General features: G+C 37.0%; 1 protein-coding gene across 1 annotated transcript; it reads left to right on the top strand.

Annotated features, from left to right (window-relative positions):
* The first annotated feature begins 16819 nt into the window (after positions 1–16819).
* Positions 16820–22561, top strand: LOC117316330 (proton channel OtopLc-like). Its single transcript, XM_033870871.1, has 5 exons — positions 16820–17128; positions 17412–17575; positions 18260–18452; positions 18982–19122; positions 19904–22561. Exons 1-5 carry the CDS (start codon positions 16909–16911, stop codon positions 20731–20733), a joined length of 1548 nt encoding a protein of 515 aa, XP_033726762.1. The 5' UTR covers positions 16820–16908; the 3' UTR covers positions 20734–22561.
* Positions 22562–22777: the final 216 nt, after the last annotated feature.

Raw genomic sequence — 22777 nt, 5'->3', positions numbered from 1 at the left:
TCTTTAATATGTAACATTCCCGGTGCATTATTAAATAAAGCCTGTATATAGATTACCTTTACAAAAGTATCTACAAGGTATTTGCAATATTAAATATGTATAATATACAGACCAGATACAGGTGCCTGTGTGTAAAATTAACGTGGAAATATTGTGACTTAATAGTGACGCCACGCTACATTTTTCCGGATCTAGAAAGATCAGAATCTTTCACTCGTGTTCATGAAAACATACATTCAATACGGCATCAAGCTATTCAGCTCAGGCCTTTAACATCGGGACGAGTATGATGCCATTTAACATCTCGAACAACAATCGTTGTTACCATGGCGACACACCCACCAGAAAAATGTAACCATAGAAACAAAGATCGATCATGATATTGAGATGTTATGTCATAATCGATCTTTGACTAATGTGCATGCTAAACACCTATGTTATGTTGTAACTTTGAATGCAGCCATATTACCATCAGTGACCGACGGTAACTGTATCAATACTCGATTGTAGACGTCAACGGACACCAATAAGGTATTTATGTAGTAAGTATTGTCACGGCAAAAGAAAAGTCCATTGTTGATTTGTTAGTCCCCGTGGGTGCACCCATCGACCGCGCATTGAGCTTACCTCGATTCTTTGATACTTTTGAACATGAGGTCACTAGAAAACAGTATACATAGCAGATATCGGAGATAAAGATACAATGATTCATACAAAATACAGAAAACTAAATACATTGTAGATATCAGACAGGGTAACAAAGATACAATGATTCATACAAAATACAGAAAACTAAATACATTGTAGATATCAGACTGGTTAATAAAGATACAATGATACATACAAAATACAGAAAACTAAATACATTGTAGATATCAGACTGGTTAATAAAGATACTATGATACATACAAAATACAGAAATTGAATACATTGTAGATATCGGACAATGTAATAAAGATAAAATGACATACAAAATACAGAAAACTAAATACATTGTAGATATCAGACAGGGTAACAAAGATACAATGATACATATAATGATACATACAAAATACAGAAAATTAAATACATTGTAGATGTCAGACAATGTAATAAAGATACAATGATACATACAAAATACAGAAAACTAAATACATTGTAGATTTCAGACAGGGTAACAAAGATACAATGATACATACAATGATACATACAAAATACAGAAAATTAAATACATTGTAGATATCAGACAATGTAATAAAGATACAATGATACATACAAAATACAGAAAACTAAATACATTGTAGATATCAGACAATGTAATAAAGATACAATGATACATACAAAATACAGAAAACTAACACTGACACTGCATCTATATTGCAAATATGAAAAAAAACTAGCCACACAATGAAATGAATATTAAACACTTAACTTGCCGAAACGAAATAATCCAGAATTCATACCTCGGGTTTCGGTGATGAAGACATCGACGCCAACTCGTGGAATTAAAACGATGTCTTTGTAATACGGCCTAACACTTTCCGTTTTTTATTTATTTATTTTTGATTGGTTTATTTTGTTTCTTCGTTATTTGACTTTTGTTTGCCGTCCTTTCACGGTCAGAATATACATGTACTTCCATAGGGTATGTTAAATCTAAACCAATAAGGCTGATTCAGGTTTTAACTCATGCAGAATATAGAGGTAAGGTATTCAGACCAACTTACTTTCTCAAAGTTTATTTTCAATCAAATAGAAATATGTCGTTCAAGCAATTCCAGATCCTTTGCTAACAAACATTAAAAGATCCCTTATTTTATGAGTAACATGTTTTTGTTTTTTCATAATTTTCATTATCCGGGAATGTTTCTGCCAAAATGAATATTATAAAATGTCATTTCTTTGAAACAAAAACATTACATCAGGTATGAGACAGCAACCAACGCAGGCCTTCTGAAGCTACAGTAAACGAGAAGTGGTTACTTGAAAGTATGGTCCACCGGTCAAGAATGAAGTTTAACCAGGAAAACAACAAAGTGTTGTTTCTTAATAAAGGAAATATCTAACAACTTAAATAAAGGTCCAGCGAGGTAAATACAAGATTCAAGGTGAAGAGTATTGGCAGCCTCTTACCAGAAACCAGTTAAATGTTTGGCTGAGTGGTATGATAGGACATTGGAATACTACCATGGTAATGTAAGAAAACATGAAGCTGAGGAATGGGTGACAACAGTAGATACAAGTAAACAATAGAAATAACAATAGGTGGTATTCACGACATTATTTTGATCATTGCTGATTTACGAGTTCCCACTGTCAGCTTTTGAAGATGTGGAGTCCATATTAACACGGCATCTCTGTAGATGATGGAGAACTTTCCTACTTCAGCATTATTGGACTATATGGAAGAGGCTCCAAACAAAATCAGTTGCAGATTAGAAGAGTTCAATATTAAAACGTCAAACTGACGACGTTCGAAGAAAGAGCAGATGAACAAGTTTCATATGCAAAAGTAAATATTATGAAGTGGAAGGTAAGTCAAGCTGTTCGACAGTTACAGGCCAGGCCAAGGCAGACTGAAATAGTCTTATCTAGACTGTTCTGGAAGAGAGATGTATCATAATATTTTATTTACAAGTGGTTGGTTACAAGATGTGTGTCAGAGAATTCCAGAAAAGAGATGGTTGGAGAATGTACTTGAAAGATTTGGCGATATAGTATAAATACCACGAGAGAAATTGTTATTCAGAACTGATTTACAATTGTCAAGGAGAGGTTACCAGGTACCTGGCAACCGGCATTCAGTCAAGTCCAGTTCCGCTACAAGTGTAACTACTGTACACTGCTTATCTACAAAGATGCATAAAATGACACTCATTGTGCTAAATATGTAATTAAAACACAATAGAATGAAAAATAACAACATCGCCCTTGCTATAAACGTGGAGAGTACGACAGACAGACGTTCACGTGGAGAGTACGACAGACAGACTTTCACGTGGAGAGTACGACAGACATACTTTCACGTGGAGAGTACGACAGACATACTTTCACGTGGAGAGTACGACAGACAGACTTTCACGTGGAGAGTACGACAGACAGACACAGACAGACTTTCACGTGGAGAGTACGACAGACAGACACAGACAGACTTTCACGTGGAGAGTACGACAGACAGACACAGACAGACTTTCACGTGGAGAGTACGACAGACAGACTTTCACGTGGAGAGTACGACAGACAGACTTTCACGTGGAGAGTACGACAGACAGACCTTCACGTGGAGAGTACGACAGACAGACTTTCACGTGGAGAGTACGACAGACATACTTTCACGTGGAGAGTACGACAGACAGACTTTCTTCGGGTCGCGATTGTTGATTTTACTTTATACTCGACAGATAAAAAGAGAATCTCTAACTTGTGGAGGGCTGTGTATATGTAGCTGTTGGTATAAAACATGCAGCAAGCCACTCTTGTCTACAGTCGATCATTATTACTAGTTGTGGGAGATGTTTGGTTTGTTTTTGTTTAACGTCCTATTAACAGCCATGGTCATTTAAGGACGTGCCAGGTTTTGGAGGTGGAGGAAAGCCGGAGTACCCGGAGAAAAACCACCGACCTACGGTCAGTACCTGGCAACTGCCCCACGTAGGTTTCGAACTCGCAACCCAGAGGTGGAGGGCTAGTGTTAAAGTGTCGGGACACATTAACCACTCGGCCACCGCGGCCCCATTGTGTGGGAGATGAAGCATCTCTAAAACAACACATTTTATATATAAGAGTTATTTCCCAAAGCATAAAAAAATATATAGGTTAACGTTTAAGTAATACAGGATGACATATATCGACAAATACTGGGATCCCATTACACCATACACACACAGTCAGTATAGGATGAGTCGGGTACACTATCTGGATATATCAGGGACCTAGCTAACCATGACGACGGATAATTTGACTCCAGCCATAGTGTCCGCTCCTCTTTAATGTCCTCTAAACGCCCTTCAGAAGAAAGTCAAACATGAGAGTTTGAAATCATTTCCCGATAGGGGTTGTAAATTAAAAGTCATATTTTAAACAGGGATAAACATATATTTCTGGATTATATCAAACAAGTGTTATGGGAATTGTTGCTGTATAAAACTTCAAAAAGGTAAGTTATTGAAATTTACAATTGAAGCAATAACTTATTATATTACATTTAGTGAAATTAACTCTATGAACATGTGCCCTACTCGCTTTTTCGCATATTTCTTGTCCTTTTAAAATGATCCGTTTTATGAATTAACCCCACATGCATCTCATGTCAGGTTCAATAACACATTTCTGTATTTTAACTATTGTTTTTAATCACTGGAATGTTCCGAGCCTCCCTCGAGATCTTTACTCCATAGTTTCACCGACAAATCATAGAAAGAGGAAACAGCAGGATGATGCAATTTTATTTTCATTATTCGCTATTTGTAAACTATTTATTTTACAACAATTGCGATACAAGTTAAATCAACTTATATTAATCATGCTTGTTGGCCTGGTGGAAGCGCGCGAGGGACGTTACTGTGGGAGGAAATCGGTGTTCCGGGGGAAAAACCCACGTCGTCGGACAGGTGACCCCATACCCTTTCACGTCCGATCGGTGAATCGAACCCGGGCCGCTAATGTGAAAGACAAGTGTGTTACCACTGTGCCATCCGGCCACCCACCCGCCATTCACTGTATCTACCACAAAATGCACACCTAACGAGGAAATTCGATTATGTGTCATACTATCCCCTGTGATGGCTGGTGGTAGGCTCTGCAGGTAAACCCCAAGTTTTGCCGTGTCCTGGTGGTAGGCTCTGCAGGTAAACCCCAATGTTTGTCGTGTCCTGCTGGTAGGCTCTGCAGGTAAACCCCAAGTTTTGCCGTGTCCTGGTGGTAGGCTCTGCAGGTAAACCCCAATGTTTGCCGTGTCCTGGTGGTAGGCTCTGCAGGTAAACCCCAATGTTTGCCGTGTCCTGGTGGTAGGCTCTGCAGGTAAACCCCAATGTTTGCCGTGTCCTGGTGGTAGGCTATGCAGGTAGACCCCGATGTTTGCCGTGTCCTGGTGGTAGGCTCCCGTTTCCTGGTGGTAAGCTCTGCAGGTAGACCCCAATGTTTGCCGTGTCCTGGTGGTAGGCTCTGCAGGTAAACCCCAATGTTTGCCGTGTCCTGGAGGTAGGCTCTGCAGGTAAACCCCAATGTTTGTCGTGTCCTGCTGGTAGGCTCTGCAGGTAAACCCCAATGTTTGCCGTGTCCTGGTGGTAGGCTCTGCAGGTAGACCCCGATGTTTGCCGTGTCCTGGTGGTAGGCTCCCGTTTCCTGGTGGTAAGCTCTGCAGGTAGACCCCAATGTTTGCCGTGTCCTGGAGGCAGGCTCTGCAGGTAAACCCCAATGTTTGCCATGTCCTGGTGGTAGGCTCTGCAGGTAAACCCCAATGTTTGCCGTGTCCTGGTGTTAGGCTCTGCGGGTAGACCCCAATGTTTGCCGTGTCTTGGTGGTAGACTCGGCAGGTAAACCCCAATGATTGCCGTGTCCTGGAGGTAGGCTCTGCAGGTAAACCCCAATGTTTGCCGTGTCCTGGTGGTAGGCTCTGCAGGTAGACCCCGATGTTTGCCGTGTCCTGGTGGTAGGCTCCCGTTTCCTGGTGGTAAGCTCTGCAGGTAGACCCCAATGTTTGCCGTGTCCTGGAGGCAGGCTCTGCAGGTAAACCCCAATGTTTGCCATGTCCTGGTGGTAGGCTCTGCAGGTAAACCCCAATGTTTGCCGTGTCCTGGTGTTAGGCTCTGCGGGTAGACCCCAATGTTTGCCGTGTCTTGGTGGTAGACTCGGCAGGTAAACCCCAATGATTGCCGTGTCCTGGAGGTAGGCTCTGCAGGTAGACCCCAATGTTTGCCATGTCCTGGTGGTAGACTCGGTAGGCAGACCCCGATGTTTGCCATGTCCTGGTGGTAGACTCGGCAGGTAGACCCCCATGTTTGCCGTGTCCTGGTGGTAGACTCGGCAGGTAGACCCCCATGTTTGCCGTGTCCTGGTGGTAGACTCGGCAGGTAGACCCCCATGTTTGCCGTGTCCTGGTGGTAGACTCGGCAGGTAGACCCCCATGTTTGCCGTGTCCTGGTGGTAGACTCGGCAGGTAGACCCCAATGTTTGCCGTGTCCTGGTGGTAGGCTCTGCAGGTAAACCCCAATGTTTGCCGTGTCCTGGTGGTAGACTCGGCAGGTAGACCCCCATGTTTGCCGTGTCCTGGTGGTAGGCTCTGCGGGTAGACCCCGATGTTTGCCGTGTCCTGGTGGTAGGCTCTGCGGGTAGACCCCGATGTTTGCCGTGTCCTGGTGGTAGACTCGGTAAGTAGACCCCAATGTTTGCCGTGTCCTGGAGGTAGGCTCTGCGGGTAGACCCCGATGTTTGCCGTGTCCTGGTGGTAGACTCGGTAAGTAGACCCCAATGTTTGCCGTGTCCTGGAGGTAGGCTCTGCGGGTAGACCCCAATGTTTGCCGTGTCCTGGTGGTAGACTCGGTAGGTAGACCCCAATGTTTGCCGTGTCCTGGTGGTAGACTCGGCAGGTAGACCCCCATGTTTGCCGTGTCCTGGTGGTAGACTCGGCAGGTAGACCCCCATGTTTGCCGTGTCCTGGTGGTATTAATGAACCAATATCCGTTCCCACTATTCTTTATAGGTGATAATAAAATACAGTGTATTGAAAAAAATATATAATTCATTAAAGTATGGGTATGTTGTACTCTCTCCATCCAGGTTTGGACATTTCTTTATACCTACTTTGATATTTTAGGTCGTCTCTTATGTACCAACACATTACTTAGCATGGTGTATTTTTAATATTAGTTCGCTCTAATTAATCAAACTCTCAGTTTGTTTTGAAAGGTGATCGTATCTTTTGTGCCACCATCCTTAGCATTTAATGGAGATTTACGTTATAACTGGTGTCGACAGATAATTGTATTCTGTTGATGTTGTTGTTTTAGATTTACATTATAACTGGTGTCGAGAGATAATGGTATTCTGTTGATTTGTTTTAGATTTACGTTATAACTGGTGTCGACAGATAATGGTATTCTGTTGATGATGTTTGAGATTTACATTATAACTGGTGTCGACAAATAATTGTATTCTGTTGATGTTGTTGTTTTAGATTTACGTTATAACTGGTGTCGACAGATAATTGTATTCTGTCTATGTTGTTGTTTTAGATTTACATTATAACTGTTGTCGAAAGATAATTGTATTCTGTTGTTGTTGTTGTTGTTGTTGTTGTTGTTGTTGGTGGTGGTGGTGTTGTTGTTGTTGTTGTTGTTGTTGTTGTGGTGGTGTTGTTGTTGTTGTTGTTGTTGTTGTTGTTGTTGTTGTTGTTGTTGTTGTTGTTGTTTTAGATTTACGTTATAACTAGAGTCGAGAGATAATTGTATTTTGTCGATGTTATTTTAAATTTACATTATGACTGGTATCGATAGATAGTTGTATTCTGTTGATGTTGTTGTTTTAGATTTACGTTATAACTGGTGTCGACAGACAATTGTATTTTGTAGATGTTGTTTCAGGTTTACGCTATAACTGGTGTATTCTGTTGTTGCTGTTGTTGTTTTAAATCTAGTAGTAAAACCGACATCATAGCCTCGATATGTACTTTATGTTGATGTTGTTGTTTTAGATTTACATTATAACTGGTGTCGAGAGATAATTGTCTTCTATTGATGATGTTGTTTAGATTTACGTTATAACTGGTGTCGACAGATACTTGCATTCGGATGATGTTGTTGTTTTAGATTTACATTATAACTGGTGTCGAGAGATAATTGTCTTCTATTGATGCTGTTGTTTTAGATTTTCGTGATAACTGGTGTCGACAGATAATTGTATTCTGTTGATGTTGTTGTTTTAGATTTACATTACAACTTTTTTCGACAAATAATTGTATTCTGTTGATGATGTTGTTTTAGATTTACATTATAACTGTTGTCGAAAGATAATTGTATTCTGTTGTTGTTGTTTTAGATTTACGTTATAACTAGAGTCGACAGATAATTGTATTTTGGCGATATTGTTATTTTAAATTTACATTATGACTGGTATCGATAGATAGTTGTATTCTGTTGATTTTACATTATAACTGGTGTCGACAGATAATTGTCTTCTATTGCAAATTGTTGTTTAGATTCACGTTATAACTGGTATCGATAGATAATTGTATTCTGTTGATGTTGTTTCAGATTTATGCTATAACTGGTGTATTCTGTTGTTGCTATTGTTGTTTTAAATCTAGTAGCAAAACCGACATCATAGCCTCGATATGCACTTTATGTTGATGTTGTTGTTTTAGATTTACGTTATAACTGGTGTCGAGAGATAATTGTCTTCTATTGATATTGTTGTTTAGATTTACGTTATAACTGGTGTCGACAGATACTTGCATTCGGATGATGTTGTTATTTTAGATTTACATTATAACTGGTGTCGACAGATAATTGTATTCTGTTGATTTGTTTTAGATTTACGTTATAACTGGTGTCGACAGATAATTGTATTCTGCTGATGTTATTTGAGATTTACGTTATAACTGGTATCGACAGATAATTGTATTCTGTTGATGCTGTTATTTTAGATTTACATTATAACTGGTGTCGACAGATAATTATATTCTGTTGTTGTTGTTGTTGTTGTTCTTTTAGATTTACGTTATAACTGGTGTCGACAGATAATTGTATTCTGTTGTTGTTGTTGTTGTTGTTGTTGTTGTTGTTGTTGTTCTTTTAGATTTACGTTATAACTAGAGTCGACAGATAATTGTATTTTGTCGATGTTGTTATTTTAAATTTACATTATGACTGGTATCGATAGATAGTTGTCTTCTATTGATATTGTTGTTTAGATTTACGTTATAACTGGTGTCGACAGATAATTGTCTTCTATTGATATTGTTGTTTAGATTTACGTTATAACTGGTGTCGACAGATAATTGTATTCTGTTGATGTTATTTGAGATTTACGTTATAACTGGTGTCGACAGATAATTGTATTCTGTTGATGTTATTTGAGATTTACGTTATAACTGGTGTCGACAGATAATTGTATTCTGTTGATGTTGTTATTTTAGATTTACATTATAACTGGTGTCGAGATATAATGGTATTCTGTTGATTTGTTTTAGATTTACGTTATAACTGGTGTCGACAGATAATTGTATTCTGTTGATGATGCTGTTTTAGATTTACGTTATAACTGGTGTCGACAGATAATTGTATTCTGTTGATGTTGTTGTTTTAGATTTACGTTATAATTGGTGTCGACAGATAATTGTATTCTGTTGATGATGTTTTAGATTTACGTTAAAACTGGTGTCGACAGATAATTGTATTTTGGCGATATTGTTATTTTAGATTTACGTTATAAATGGTGTCGGCAGATAATTGTATTCTGTTGATGATGTTGTTGTAGATTTACATTATAACTGGTGTTGACAGATATTTGTATTCTTTTGTTGACGTTGTTTTAGATTTGCGTTATAATTGGTGTCGACAGATAATTGTATTTTGTTTATGTTGTTGTTTTAGATTTACGTAATACCGATGTCGACAGATAATAGTATTCTGTTGAAGATGTTTTAGATTTACGTTATAAATGGTGTTGACAGATAATTGTATTTTGTTTATGTTGCTGTTTTAGATTTACGTTATAAATGGTGTTGACAGATAATTATATTTTGTTGTTGTTGTTTTAGATTTACGTTATAAATGGTGTTGACAGATAATTATATTTTGTTGTTGTTGTTTTAGATTTACGTTATAAATGGTGTCGACAGATAATAGTATTTTGTCGATGTTGTTATTTTAATTTACATTATGACTGGTATCGATAGATAATTGTATTCTGTTGTTGTTTTTGTTTTAGATTTACGTTATAACTGGTGTCGAGAGATAATTTCTATTGATGTCGTTGTTTAGATTTACGTTATAACTGGTGTCGGCAGATAATTGTATTATGTTGATTTACTTGTGTATTCTGTTGTTGCTGTTGTTGTTTTAAATCTAGTATCAAAACCGACATCATAGCCTCGATATGCACTTGATAACTTTAAATATTTCTGCTCAATTTCTTTCATGATTTGGAGACTTCAAATTATTTATTGTACCGATATAACAATAATACATATAATGTAATACTATTTGTTTTATTTATTTACTTATTTACTTATTTGTATTTCTTTGTGAGTTTAATGTGATTTGCTTGGTTGAATATAGCAAGAGCGATTCAGAATGTTGCTTCATTGGGGAGTACCAGAATGACGACACTGTGCGATGTCCCTAACATCACTGTCGAGTCCTAAAAGGACGAAACAGCTCTGTGACGTCCCTAACATCACTGTCGAGTCATAGAATGACGACACTATATATGTGACGTCCCTAACATCACTGTCCAGACTTAGAAGGACGAAACAGCTCTGTGGTGTCCCTAACATCACTGTCGAGTCCTAGAATGACGACCCTCTGTGATGTCTACTTACATCACTGTCGAGTCCTAGAAGGACGAATCAGCTCTTTGACGTCCCTAACATCACTTTCGAGTCATAGAATGACGACACTTTGTGATGTCCCTAACATCAGTGTCGAGTCCTAGAAGGACGAAACAGCTCTGTGACGTTCCTTATATCACTGTCGAGTCATAGGTAGCAGTGTACAGTAAAAATGCCAAATTCTGAAAAATATGGCACATGTTTTAGATATGTAAACATTGCCAGTTAACCTTACATATAACCTCTAATAAAGTATATATATTTGAAATCTGTACAACATTTGCAATTTTAATAGAGCTCTGAAGGATAAGTAAACTGATATTTTCTGTGATTTTTAGAGCTGTGAATACCGTGGTAACAGCTTAAAAAATTCTCAAAAATTGCAAAATATTATGATATTTGACCCTAAATGGCACAATTCTCTACACATTTTTTTTTCTGAAACCTATTTAAAATTAAATATCTCTATCCCAAAGACAGAATTAATCTTGTTTGGACATATGTTGTAAATTAAGTTTTTCCGCTATCTTACCTTTTCTGTGGGTTTCCATTTTGCGCTGTAGGCAAAACTAAATTTCCTGTGTAAACACACGTTCGGAAAATCCGGATATTTAAAATCCGGAACCAATTTATTGATTTTTGTTTTAACAAATGTGAAGCCTGTATGTACTAATTCATACTGAATATACCAATTATAGTGTACAGTTATTTTTTCATTTTTTTATGCATATCATAATACAGGAGTTATTTGCTTAACAAATAAATTGCCCATGACCAGGCTGTCTTACTGTGACGACATTATATATATGTGACGTCCCTAACATCACTGTCCAGACTTAGAAGCACGGACCAGCTATATGATGTCCCTAACATCACTGTCGAGTCCTAGAATGACGACCCTCTGTGATGTCTACTTACATCACTGTCGAGTCCTAGAAGGACGAGTCAGCTCTTTGACGTCCCTAACATCACTTTCGAGTCATAGAATGACGACACTTTGTGATGTCCCTAACATCAGTGTCGAGTCCTAGAAGGACGAAACAGCTCTGTGACGTCCCTAACATCACTGTCGAATCCTAGAAGGACGGAATAGTTGTATGATTTCCCTAACATCACTGTTACATTCTAGAAGGTCTAAATACTTGTATGATGGTCCTTACATCACTGACAAGCCCTAGAAAAAATAAACAGCTGTTTATGTTGTACAAAGCATCACAGACGAGTCCCGTTTCACAATTCATGTTTAAAAATTACTTCGGAAATACTTAATGATAAATATTTGTATAAAGACAAAGTCTGATTGGGATTTCAATAGACCTTTTGAAAAAAACACACAAGATATTCTGAGTGAGTTGACACGTGTTCTGAGATTATTTTAATTCTGTAATAGCTAATTTTCAAGCGACCATTGGAGGCGCCGGCCTGCCTTAAACAGTGTATAACCAGTGTCAAAAATGAGACAATGCTTTTTACGATATCGCAAAACAAATACTTCTTTAAAGTATTAACAAAGTATAAATTGAAGACCCTTAAAACGTACAAGACGTATAAGACCAGGTATTTCGGGAGGTTAAGCGTCTCTTGCTTCATTGTATATATGTTAATGGTGTCGATATCACGTAATGAAAATCGTTTATCTTTTACGTTGTCTTCGTTAACCTGCAGCACTCCTTACCGTAACGGCTCTGGATGGCATGCATACGAGTGGCATTTCGTACGTAGTTCAATGAGATAGCCACAAAATATCGACAGTATGCATGTTAAAATCGTTAGTACTTGTAATGCGAAGACGTTCGTTCTGTTGATATTGCGTTCAAATACTTTTGTTTCAAATACAATACAAGCATTGCTTCTTTATTTGTTACAGACTGAATTCTACAACTGCCAATATCGATGACTGAACCGACTGTAGACGCTCAGTCCAGCTCCTATCTACAAAAAATCATTAACTCCGACTTTGATATGGGTAGTATTAATACCGAGGAATTAAAAGTTGAAACTAGTACGGATAGTCAAAGCGACAAATGTGTCCTAAAGATGGAAAATGCAACAGGTGCGTTTAAAATTGTAAATGGTAAAGGTGCTCCGATAAAGAAAAATGACAAAGGTGTTCCGAAAATGAAAACGATGTCGAGTACCAAGAGTAAAGAAAAGGATAAAAATATTCCGATTCCGAACATCATATCCAAATCGGACACAAAAGAAAACGAGACCCCTGCAACACCAGCAAGCGTGTCATCAGAAGATATGTTTCGGGATATCAAATCCATCGACTGTGAGGATCCTAAGTCACCTATTGTCCCCAAATCGCCATCCTTTGGCAGACCATACCACATTAAGACCAACGGGTCTTTAAATGGCTCAAATGGTCCCAGTGACAATGAAATGGACAAAGGATCATTGAACGGCGATCTGCAAACAAAAATCGAACAAGTTAAGATGGACACACTTCCGAAACAAAATAATATCCATAAACTACAAAGAAGACATTCAGAAATGGATGGAATAAACAAAGAAGCTTACATGATTGGAAATCAATTTAAAGCTCTCTCTGAAACAACGTCTTTAGAGCGAAACATCCATCTACAACATGACAGCGGTACAACTCCTGTCGACGAGAGACGACTGTCTGGATGGCTGACAATAGGACATAGCTATAAAAAGAAATTTGGCAACGAATTTGACAAAACAAAAAGGACAACTTGGGGAGGAAAATACGCTAGTAAACAGAGGGAGTCATTGAAGGTACTTAACGAGTTGGACAACGCGTACAACTACTCAAGTGACAGTTCTGGAGAACGCTATTTCCAGACCAGCAAAAGGGGAATCTCATCATTCTCCAAGGTGGTTCCTGGAAACACAGGTAGGCTTCGCTCTTCGCTCTGATTCGATTTATGTAATTTTTGTTTTAACGGGTTTTATTGATCGTTGTTTTAGAGAAAGTAATACAATATCGACCTGATCAAAAAGGCTAATAGAAATGGCCGGATAAATAGCTAGACAACCACAATACAAAACAATAAACCTACTTGTGTGTGCATTCTTACTACATGTAGTATTGTTTGAAAATAAAAAATATTGAGAAAAATATCTACAGTCCTTAACAACATTTCACATTTTAGCTTAAGATACTCGGTATATTAGTGAAAATTCGAGCTAGCGACAAATTCCTTCACGATGTGTGTCTGTAATAGCAAGTCTTAGATATCATTGATTGTCATGTTGCAACATTGTTGATTACCTTAACCTGTTCCATCTACTTTCGTTTCTTATTTACTGCAATAATTTTTTTCTGTTTTCATTTTATTTCTTTCATCATCGTACCCTATTAATGTGTGTTATTACTTGTTGTCGACTCTGTGGGGGGTCTACACTGTTCGATATGGCGTTGTGATGGAAACTTTCAAAAACCTTCGTGATGGTCTCTCGTAATGTATAATATATAATAAAGAAGATTTACCACATTTCAAGAAAAATCTAGTTCTATCACGAGTATATCTCTCAATAAAGAATGGTGAGCCGACATTAAACAGTTAGTTTTTTTGTATCTAGTTAAGGTTCATATAAGTAGCATATAAATAGTTTCTTTAACTGATCCCAGCAATATCGTTAATATATACTACTCTCAATCTGATATCTCAATGCAATCATACACTCGCCATGTCTTGTATCTTCATGTAAACAATCATTTGTTTAGATGACATTTAGACTACATTATATTTATATAGCAGAATATAATTGAATAGGTGGTGATATAGCGCCACCTAGTGATGCTTGGTAAAGTAGAGTTATTCCCCCTAGTGGGGCGTTTTGTGTACAGATACGACAAATTTCACGATAAAATGATGTTATCACTATTTTCCTGGCATGAAATGTCTCGTAAAACACCCCACGAATGTATATTGAATGTTTTATAACTCATGATGACGTGACCTCTTTATATTTCATGTTTTAAGGAGACAGTATAGGGATGGGCGATGAAGCAGATGATGTCTTTATCAGCCAATCAAACGCGCAAGAAGATGCCCGGATGTACGAGGAAAGCCTTCAGTAAGTAAACTTATTCTATATTTAGTACTGTAAAGTATGGTTGCTTATTTTCCTGGGGTTCATACTTTGCGGCTATCACGGTCAGAACTTGTTTGTTGGCATTAAATTTCGCGCATCATCGCTTCACCAAAATGAACAGATACATTAGCGTGAGTTTACCCAGGCATGTGATATCTTTCCATGTAACAGATTGTCGCAGAGTATTGGTTTTCGTGTTACAGTTTTCTGACCGCGAGAAATGGCGAAATATTTCATTCCTCACAAATATTACCAACTATAGAGTATGTCAGACTGCAGATTCGTTTTAAACAACTATGTAGTTCAAGTTAAAAGCATATAATTGAACTTTCTATATCCGTTTAGAACGTCTGGTATACATCCCACAAGTATTTAAAGAATATATGTGATTGATGGATATTGATATTGGTGTTTTGCAGGGAATACCTTTCTGTCTGTATGAGTGGCATATATGGCATATTTCTGGTGGCTATAGGAATTGTCATCCCGATGGCCGAAACGTTTGCTGATCCTAAACTGCCGTTCGTGTTCGAGGTTTGTAAAATAATTATAATATATTAACGTCAGAGGAGGCTATTTTGTTTATATTCATAGAAAAGATTTACACTGATTTTCGAAAGTAATAAGTTGCGTTGGTATTTCTGAAAATGCATTCTGAATTACCTTTCCCTTGGAATTATCTAACAATGTCTAATACCTCCAAAGCAGTTACAGCATAGACAAGCAACAGCGCAAAAAATGGAAATGATTACACATGAATTATTCATGAATTAGTGAACTGACTGTATTTTCATGCATACAACTGTTAAATTGTGTGATATTTAAAAAATGTAGTTAATTATTTAACACTGGTTCACATTTTAGTCTCAATATCAAATAATTTTAATTTTTTTTAAATAAACCTATTATAGCTTTTTGATTTTGGTCAGTACATGGTATAACCTGAAAAATATTATCTTAGGACTTTGCTCTCGGGTAATGCTTTCACAGGTTGATAAAATCATGTATCGACCTTATCAAAAGGCTATAATTGTACAGTACATGTATTATATATATGGGAATATCCACCTACCGCAGAAGTCGCTAAACAACTACAGTATAAAACAATAACCCTTCTTCTTGGTTCGTTCTTCATGCAGTATTGTTTTCATGAGATATTGGCGTTTGGACAAACGAAACAAACAGCCAAGTTTAAGAAGTCAAATTACATCAAACACATTATTGTACTATTTATCATATATATAAAATATTCGAGAAGAATATTTAAATTTGTTCACAAAGACAAAGAGACACTGAGTGCCGTCTAAACTTGTAAACCGACTTCAATGCAACTTCACACAAATATAAAGGACCGTATGCAGATACAGTGTATGTTATTTTTTGTCTTCGACATATTGGTTGCCATGGTAGCTGGTAACTATAAACAGGTTTTCCGATAAAGGGCCATAACTCATCAGTCATTTGACCAATTTTATTCTGTCCTTGTCAAATGTTGCAACTAAACAAAGCCTATAATTTGACATGGGTGTTTCCAAAACTGTTACCATGGCAATCCTGAACTCTGATCGGTCACAATGTAGATATTGGCCGATTTCGACCAGGTGTTTTATACAGAGATATCAGGGGATGCTGGGCATCACTGTGTCTGTGTGGGTTTGTAGACTTTACAACTAAGCTGAACCACAAAGTAGCTTTGATTGCTTCAACTTTAATTATTTGTTGATTCGGACCAGATTTGGTTAACAGGGGTGTTAGGGATGTAAAACATCACTTTTTATGCGTTGTTGCTATGAAATCATGCTGAGAAAATAGGGACCTGTTATCAAAAATTAAGATACTGCTATATTTCAACTAAATTTTATATTTAGGTGAATAAGAGATACTGCTGAAATATTGGCCTATGATTGGTAAGGAGATTGGGCATGACAAGAGAATGGTACATGTCGAGGGAAATCGAAGGTTATACTTCAAATATTGAATTCAGTGGGACTGAAGCTAAAAAAGTTGTATGTAGGAATACATAAATGTCCTTGAACATGACATTTCATACTCAAAATATCATTGAACATGACATTTCATACTCAAAATATCATTGAACATGACATTTCATACTCAAAATCTCATTGAACATGACATTTTATACTCCAAAATCCCCTTGCGCATGGCATATTTATACTAAATACCAGGTAGAATCTATATTATTTATCCTCATGATATATCAATCTTTGTGACATGGTCTTTGTGTTCGCGTTCTATCTCTCTCGACGTGATTAGAAACTATTTTGCAGGCGTTCTACCTCTATCTGTATGTGATGGGAGTCCTCTTCATTGTCTACATATACGCGTTCATGATGCGGAAGAAGCAAATGGGCATGCGAGATATTGCAAAAGCAGTATCGCGCAGGCTATCATCGTCCAAAGCTCCCCCTACTTCCGTCTCAGATCATTCGAAGGAAAGACGATTCATCACGCACCAGTCAATTAGCCACCCGAACTTCACAGGAAGTTTCTACCTACGACTTGGCGCGGTCTGTAAGTAAAATACATCTGAAGTGCATACCGAGATAACTAATACACGCGTGAGACTTTGAAATGATTGGGCTTAACCTTCCGGAGCACCTGGTCATGTCCTTGTACATTTTCCCGGAACCTACGTGTAAATTTATATTGTGTCAATGAATTGACCTATGTGCTTTATCAAATAAGAACATACATGACCAGATGAATTTTAATAAGACTGTATATATTAGTGACTTTACACATCCTATTTGACAATGTTTTATATACTTTTGAGTATATACCTCCTTTTTGACAGTGTTTGGAGTTGGAAGCATGGTCGACAGCGGTCTGCATTTTGGACAGCACTTCCAAGCCTTTGATGGCAAGTCGATGTGCAACAAACCTATTGAGGCTGCCAAGCCGTTCGGACAACTCGTCTTCACGTTTGTCCAGCTCTATTTCGTCTTCTTGAGCGCAAAAGTAATAAAGACTACTTAACATACTTATCAAATAGCTAATATATCAATGTTGTTAAATGAAGGCCCCGTCCATACATGTGATACAAGGTACAACAGGATTTAAAACAATATTTTATCTGGTATACTGTTTAGTTGTTTAATTTTACAGAATCAACTGTTGTCCTGGTTGTTACTAGTTCGTGGGTAAACACGTTCGAGCTGAATGACTCTGTTGAAATGAGGCGTATATATGTATCCTATTGTAACGTCACAGGAATAAGATGGCTTTGTTGAACTGACTACTAGTATATATGTACCCTATTGTAACGTCACAGGAATTAGATGACTTCGTTGAACTGACTACTAGTATATATGTATCCTATTGTAACGTATATATGTACCCTATTGTAACGTCACAGGAATTAGATGGCTTTGTTGAACTGACTACTAGTATATATGTACCCTATTGTAACGTCACATGAATTAGATGACTTTGTTGAACTGACTACTAGTATATATGTACCCTATTGTAACGTCACAGGAATAAGATGGCTTTGTTGAACTGACTACTAGTATATATGTATCCTATTGTAACGTCACATGAATTGTTGAACTGATCACTAGTATATATGTATCCTATTGTAACGTCACAGGAATTATATGACTTTGTTGAACTGACTACTAGTATATATATTCTGTTTCGCAGTTATGTATCCACAACACCAAGACGGTCACTAGGTTTGGTATGATACACCTATGCTGTACTAACATTTGTGTCTGGATCCAAAGCCTCGTTGTGGAAACAATGTCTGTCTTACACAACTGGAATCAAGAGAACAAGGTCATACCAACTGAAGTAGACCTAGCTTCAAACCAGACAGACAACTACGAGTCAACAAGTATGTATTTAAACTACTGACGTTTTATATAGTAAACATACCAAACAGGTAATATCATTTGGCGGTAAACCCTCTTGACCCAGATGGAAGCGCGTGAGTGGTCTTATTGTGGGTGGAAACCAGAGCACCCTGAGAAACCCAGGGCAGGTGATCCATACCCTTTCACTTCGGATCGGGAAATCGAACCCCGATCGTCTAAGTGTTATCACTGCGCGTCCCGACTACCCGATCAAAGTATAATTTTGTTTTATCGCCACGAGACTTTCTAATGTTAGTTAGTACTTCCTAACCTGGTATTGTAATCCCGATCTATAAAGGACATATCGTTTTCTCTTTGTGTACTTGATGTGGATTTATTCAAAATAAAATGTACCTATCTGTTAAAACAGCTACGGCCTGTACAGGTACCTGTGTAATACCACCGTGAAGTGCATGCAATGAATTAAAACTCGGCATGTAGACCACAACATATAATAGGATATATCATATAAGATGATTGTCCCTTTAAGTTGTGATTTTTTTTCTGCAGGCTTGAGCGGTTCGAACTTTACTGAACACAGCTCAGTTCCGGAAGTGACGTGTTATTGGGACGACATGATGTCACGTGTTGTGCGGTCCACGGGACCATACCTGTATTCATGTACTATTGAATACAGCATTATATGTACTGGTAAGGATACAATTACAATATGCATAGTGATATAAATACAATAATATTCTTCATAGTGATATAATTATTTTTTCTTTGTTTTCATGGTAAATACTCAAATGTGATTGGTCGAAAAATTCTTTTCCTTCTTCTATGAAAGAAATTCCGAGAATGGCGCAAAAATGTGACGTCACAATACGACAATTGACGTTGCGTATTGATTTGAGAAAAAGAATCCCATTTAAAACCAGTAAAATTGTACATAAAACATGTTTTAAATTAGAAAATCATTTTCAAAAATTAATTATAAGCGTTGATGTCAATTTTTGTTTAGTTTCATCGGGGTATGAAACAAATTTTGTTTGCAAACTTCTGTAAGAATCCGCTACGCGGATTCATACAGTTTGCAAACAAAATTTGTTTCATACCCCGATGCAACTAAAAAAAAATGACATCAATGCTTAAATAAATGCAATAATATTCATACTGATATCAATATTATAATATCTATACTGATATAAATACAATAATGTTCATACTGATATCAGTACAAAAATATCCATAATGATATAAATACAGTAATATTCATACTGATATAAATACGGTCTTATTTATAATAACATAAATACAGTAATATTCATACTGATATAAATACAATAATATTCATACTGATATAAATACAGTCTTATTTATAATAACATAAATACAGTATTATTTGCACTTGAAATGATATAGAGAACATTAAGTGTCCTAATCGAGAAATCGTTCTTGTATTTTTGTTACCTTATCCTTCCTTTTTTAGGTATCCTGTACGTAATGTGGATGAACATTGGCACAGATCAAAGTACGAAATGTCAAACAACGGCAACCGAAAATGATGCAAACGATCAAAATGATGACGACAGCATTTCATCAAACAGGACATCTCACAAAATTAGCATAGACTGTACAAACTCCAGTCGGGGGCTGTTTATTGGTATTCTTGTGTCTGTTTGTGCTATCATTACAACCGTGGCATTCTACGTCATGATAAACCTAGAAGCATTCCAAGAGTCCGCCGTTGTATTGATGTTACTATCCGAAATGAGTATGTATATTCTTACAAGTATTGCTAGTTTCCTTGCAGCTGAAAGAATGCATAAACTACGGCACTATTCTGCTCTCAGATTTGGACTTGAAGAGAGCTTGCTCCTGGCATCATTCACCGGACTTCTTCTTTTCGGAGTGTTCAACATTGTACCGGATGTGTATTACACAGAGAAAGCGCTTGGGGTACTGAACGTGATGACAAACATTCTCATGATTTTACAAGCGTCTATTCAAACTGTCCTCCTTCTCGCCACGAGGAAGCTTCGAGCTTGTAACAAGGGACAAGAAAAAGGAAAATATGGCCGACAGTTCGTAACATTTCTCATCCTTTGCAATTTTGCAATGTGGACACTGGAAACATTCCAATCACGAGAACCCGAACATAATTACATTCAAGTCGATTTGTATGGCATAGAAGCATGGACGCTCTTCTCTCACATAGTGGTGCCACTTGCGATATTCTTCCGCTTTCATTCATTCGTTTATCTATTAAGTATTTGGAAAAGTGCGTGGAAAATAAAGACAGAATCAGAGAAAGACTGACACAATGTATAGGAATGTTTGTATATTGACTAACTTATTAGCAAATGAGATATTCGCTCTTGTGTTTTATAAGAAATGTATCCTATGGTGGTCAACGATGAAAGTGAAATTAAGCGTGCGCCTTTATACAAACCATGATATTATTTAGAAAATATAAGAGTTATTATAGTTTATAAAACGACACCCATGGAGATGGCACCTTTAATGGTTTTACTATTAGACAGTTGCCACATACAGCTGTTTCGTCGTTCTAGGATTCGTCATTGATGCTTGGGACATCAGACAGCTGTTTCGTTCTTCTAAGATTCATCAGTGATGTAAGGAACATCATACAGCTGTTTCGTCCTTCTAAGACTCGTCAGTGATGTTAGGAACATCATACAGCTGTTTCGTCCTTTTAAGACTCGTCATTGATGACAAGGGTCAAAAGTATAGAAATCTAGAACAGAAGTCAGAAAAATCAAAATGTAAATAAATACATGATACGATAAAAGGAGGGCAGATTAACCCGATAATTTGATCATGTCCATCTTTTAATATATGATTATCTCATGCTGAACCGTTGTTACTACTTAACTGTGAATATTTACTTCATTATAATATTTGCTAAAGAATTTAAGGAAATATCCAAATAATCATTATAAGATCTATATACCAGATTTACTCGGACGCTCTCAACAGCTTTTCAGTCGCGCGATTCACTGGTTACAAACAGGAATTGATTTAATCCTTTAGGCAGGACACGTCGTAAGTTTAATTTTACATCTTACTGATTTATTGTCCGTATACAACCTGGACAAATTCCTCGTGAAATAAGTTGAATAACTTAACAATTTTTGACGAGTTTCACAATTTATCTCCATATCTAATATCAAATATGAAGTTGATAAGTGACTATGAATTCAGTGATAAAGAATTTAAAAGAAAGTTATGAAATTATGGTCGTCACTGCTTCCATCTCGTCTAGTGGGACATTTCACACTAACTTTTGAGGTACAGTTTATCTTGTGACGTCACGAAATGGATCGATGATAATAGCCTCTGGCGTAATAACGTCAGTGTCATCATGTTTATGATTAAAAAAGCCTGTACGTGTTACTAAAGATAAAAGACAACGAAATTCCTATTTCTCGTCTGCCCCGAATAAGGTCGTTTTTATTTTTATTTTCATGTTTACTGCCAGGATTTGAATGGTTTTCCGTTTAATATAACACATATTTCACAAGTATGACAGCATATCGATAAATATCGAAATATTCTGTCATACGAGTGAAATATTATCGGTTAACTTAAACGGGAAACCATTCAATTTTCTTTTTATTGCATTTGATATACTTAAAAACAAAATCAAAAACATCGAAAACTTGATACTGTCAAAAAGTGCAGGAATCAGTAACACAATTCATCTCAACTTAACGACGCCATTTTGAAAGGACTGATCAATGCAATTTAAGCGTTTTCTGCTGTTATCGGAGAATCTGTGCTTGAAAAGTAAATGTCAAGTGATTATTTTATGTGAAATAAACTCTATATGTTTTGATGGTTGACACGGTGACCTTTGGCCGGGACTATTTTTACTCACGTGGTTCAATGTAATTTGATTGGTTAACGCATGAAGGTCGCTTCACGATGTCCTGGAAATGATAACGCATAAGAACTAGTTCCCAGTTGTTTGTTATATTCTTGAAAATATATATAGATTTATATCAATTTATGGTTTTGAAAGAATAAGCCTACTTATTATTTTTTATGATTTGTAATAAATTGTAATATTTCCATACATTCCGGATTTGTCAGTTTTGCATATTAATTAGCGGCATTTCAAATAAGGTCAACACCTGATTTTGAGAAAAGATCACACGTTGACACAAAACAGGTTACTTCATTCTCAGAATAGCTTTTTTATTGTGGTAGAAACAGGTCACACAAACTCGTGGTTGTTGTATATGTGTATGTACATTGATCAAAATAAATTAAAAAGTATAATTTTGTGAATGTAGACATATACCCGGATAACGTTTTGTAGACCAAACATGGTACACGG

This window comes from Pecten maximus, chromosome 18 (assembly GCF_902652985.1).
Source record: "Pecten maximus chromosome 18, xPecMax1.1, whole genome shotgun sequence".
NCBI lineage: Eukaryota > Metazoa > Mollusca > Bivalvia > Pectinida > Pectinidae > Pecten > Pecten maximus.
Note: the sequence above shows the minus strand (reverse complement) of the source record. Positions and strands in the feature narration are given on the sequence as shown.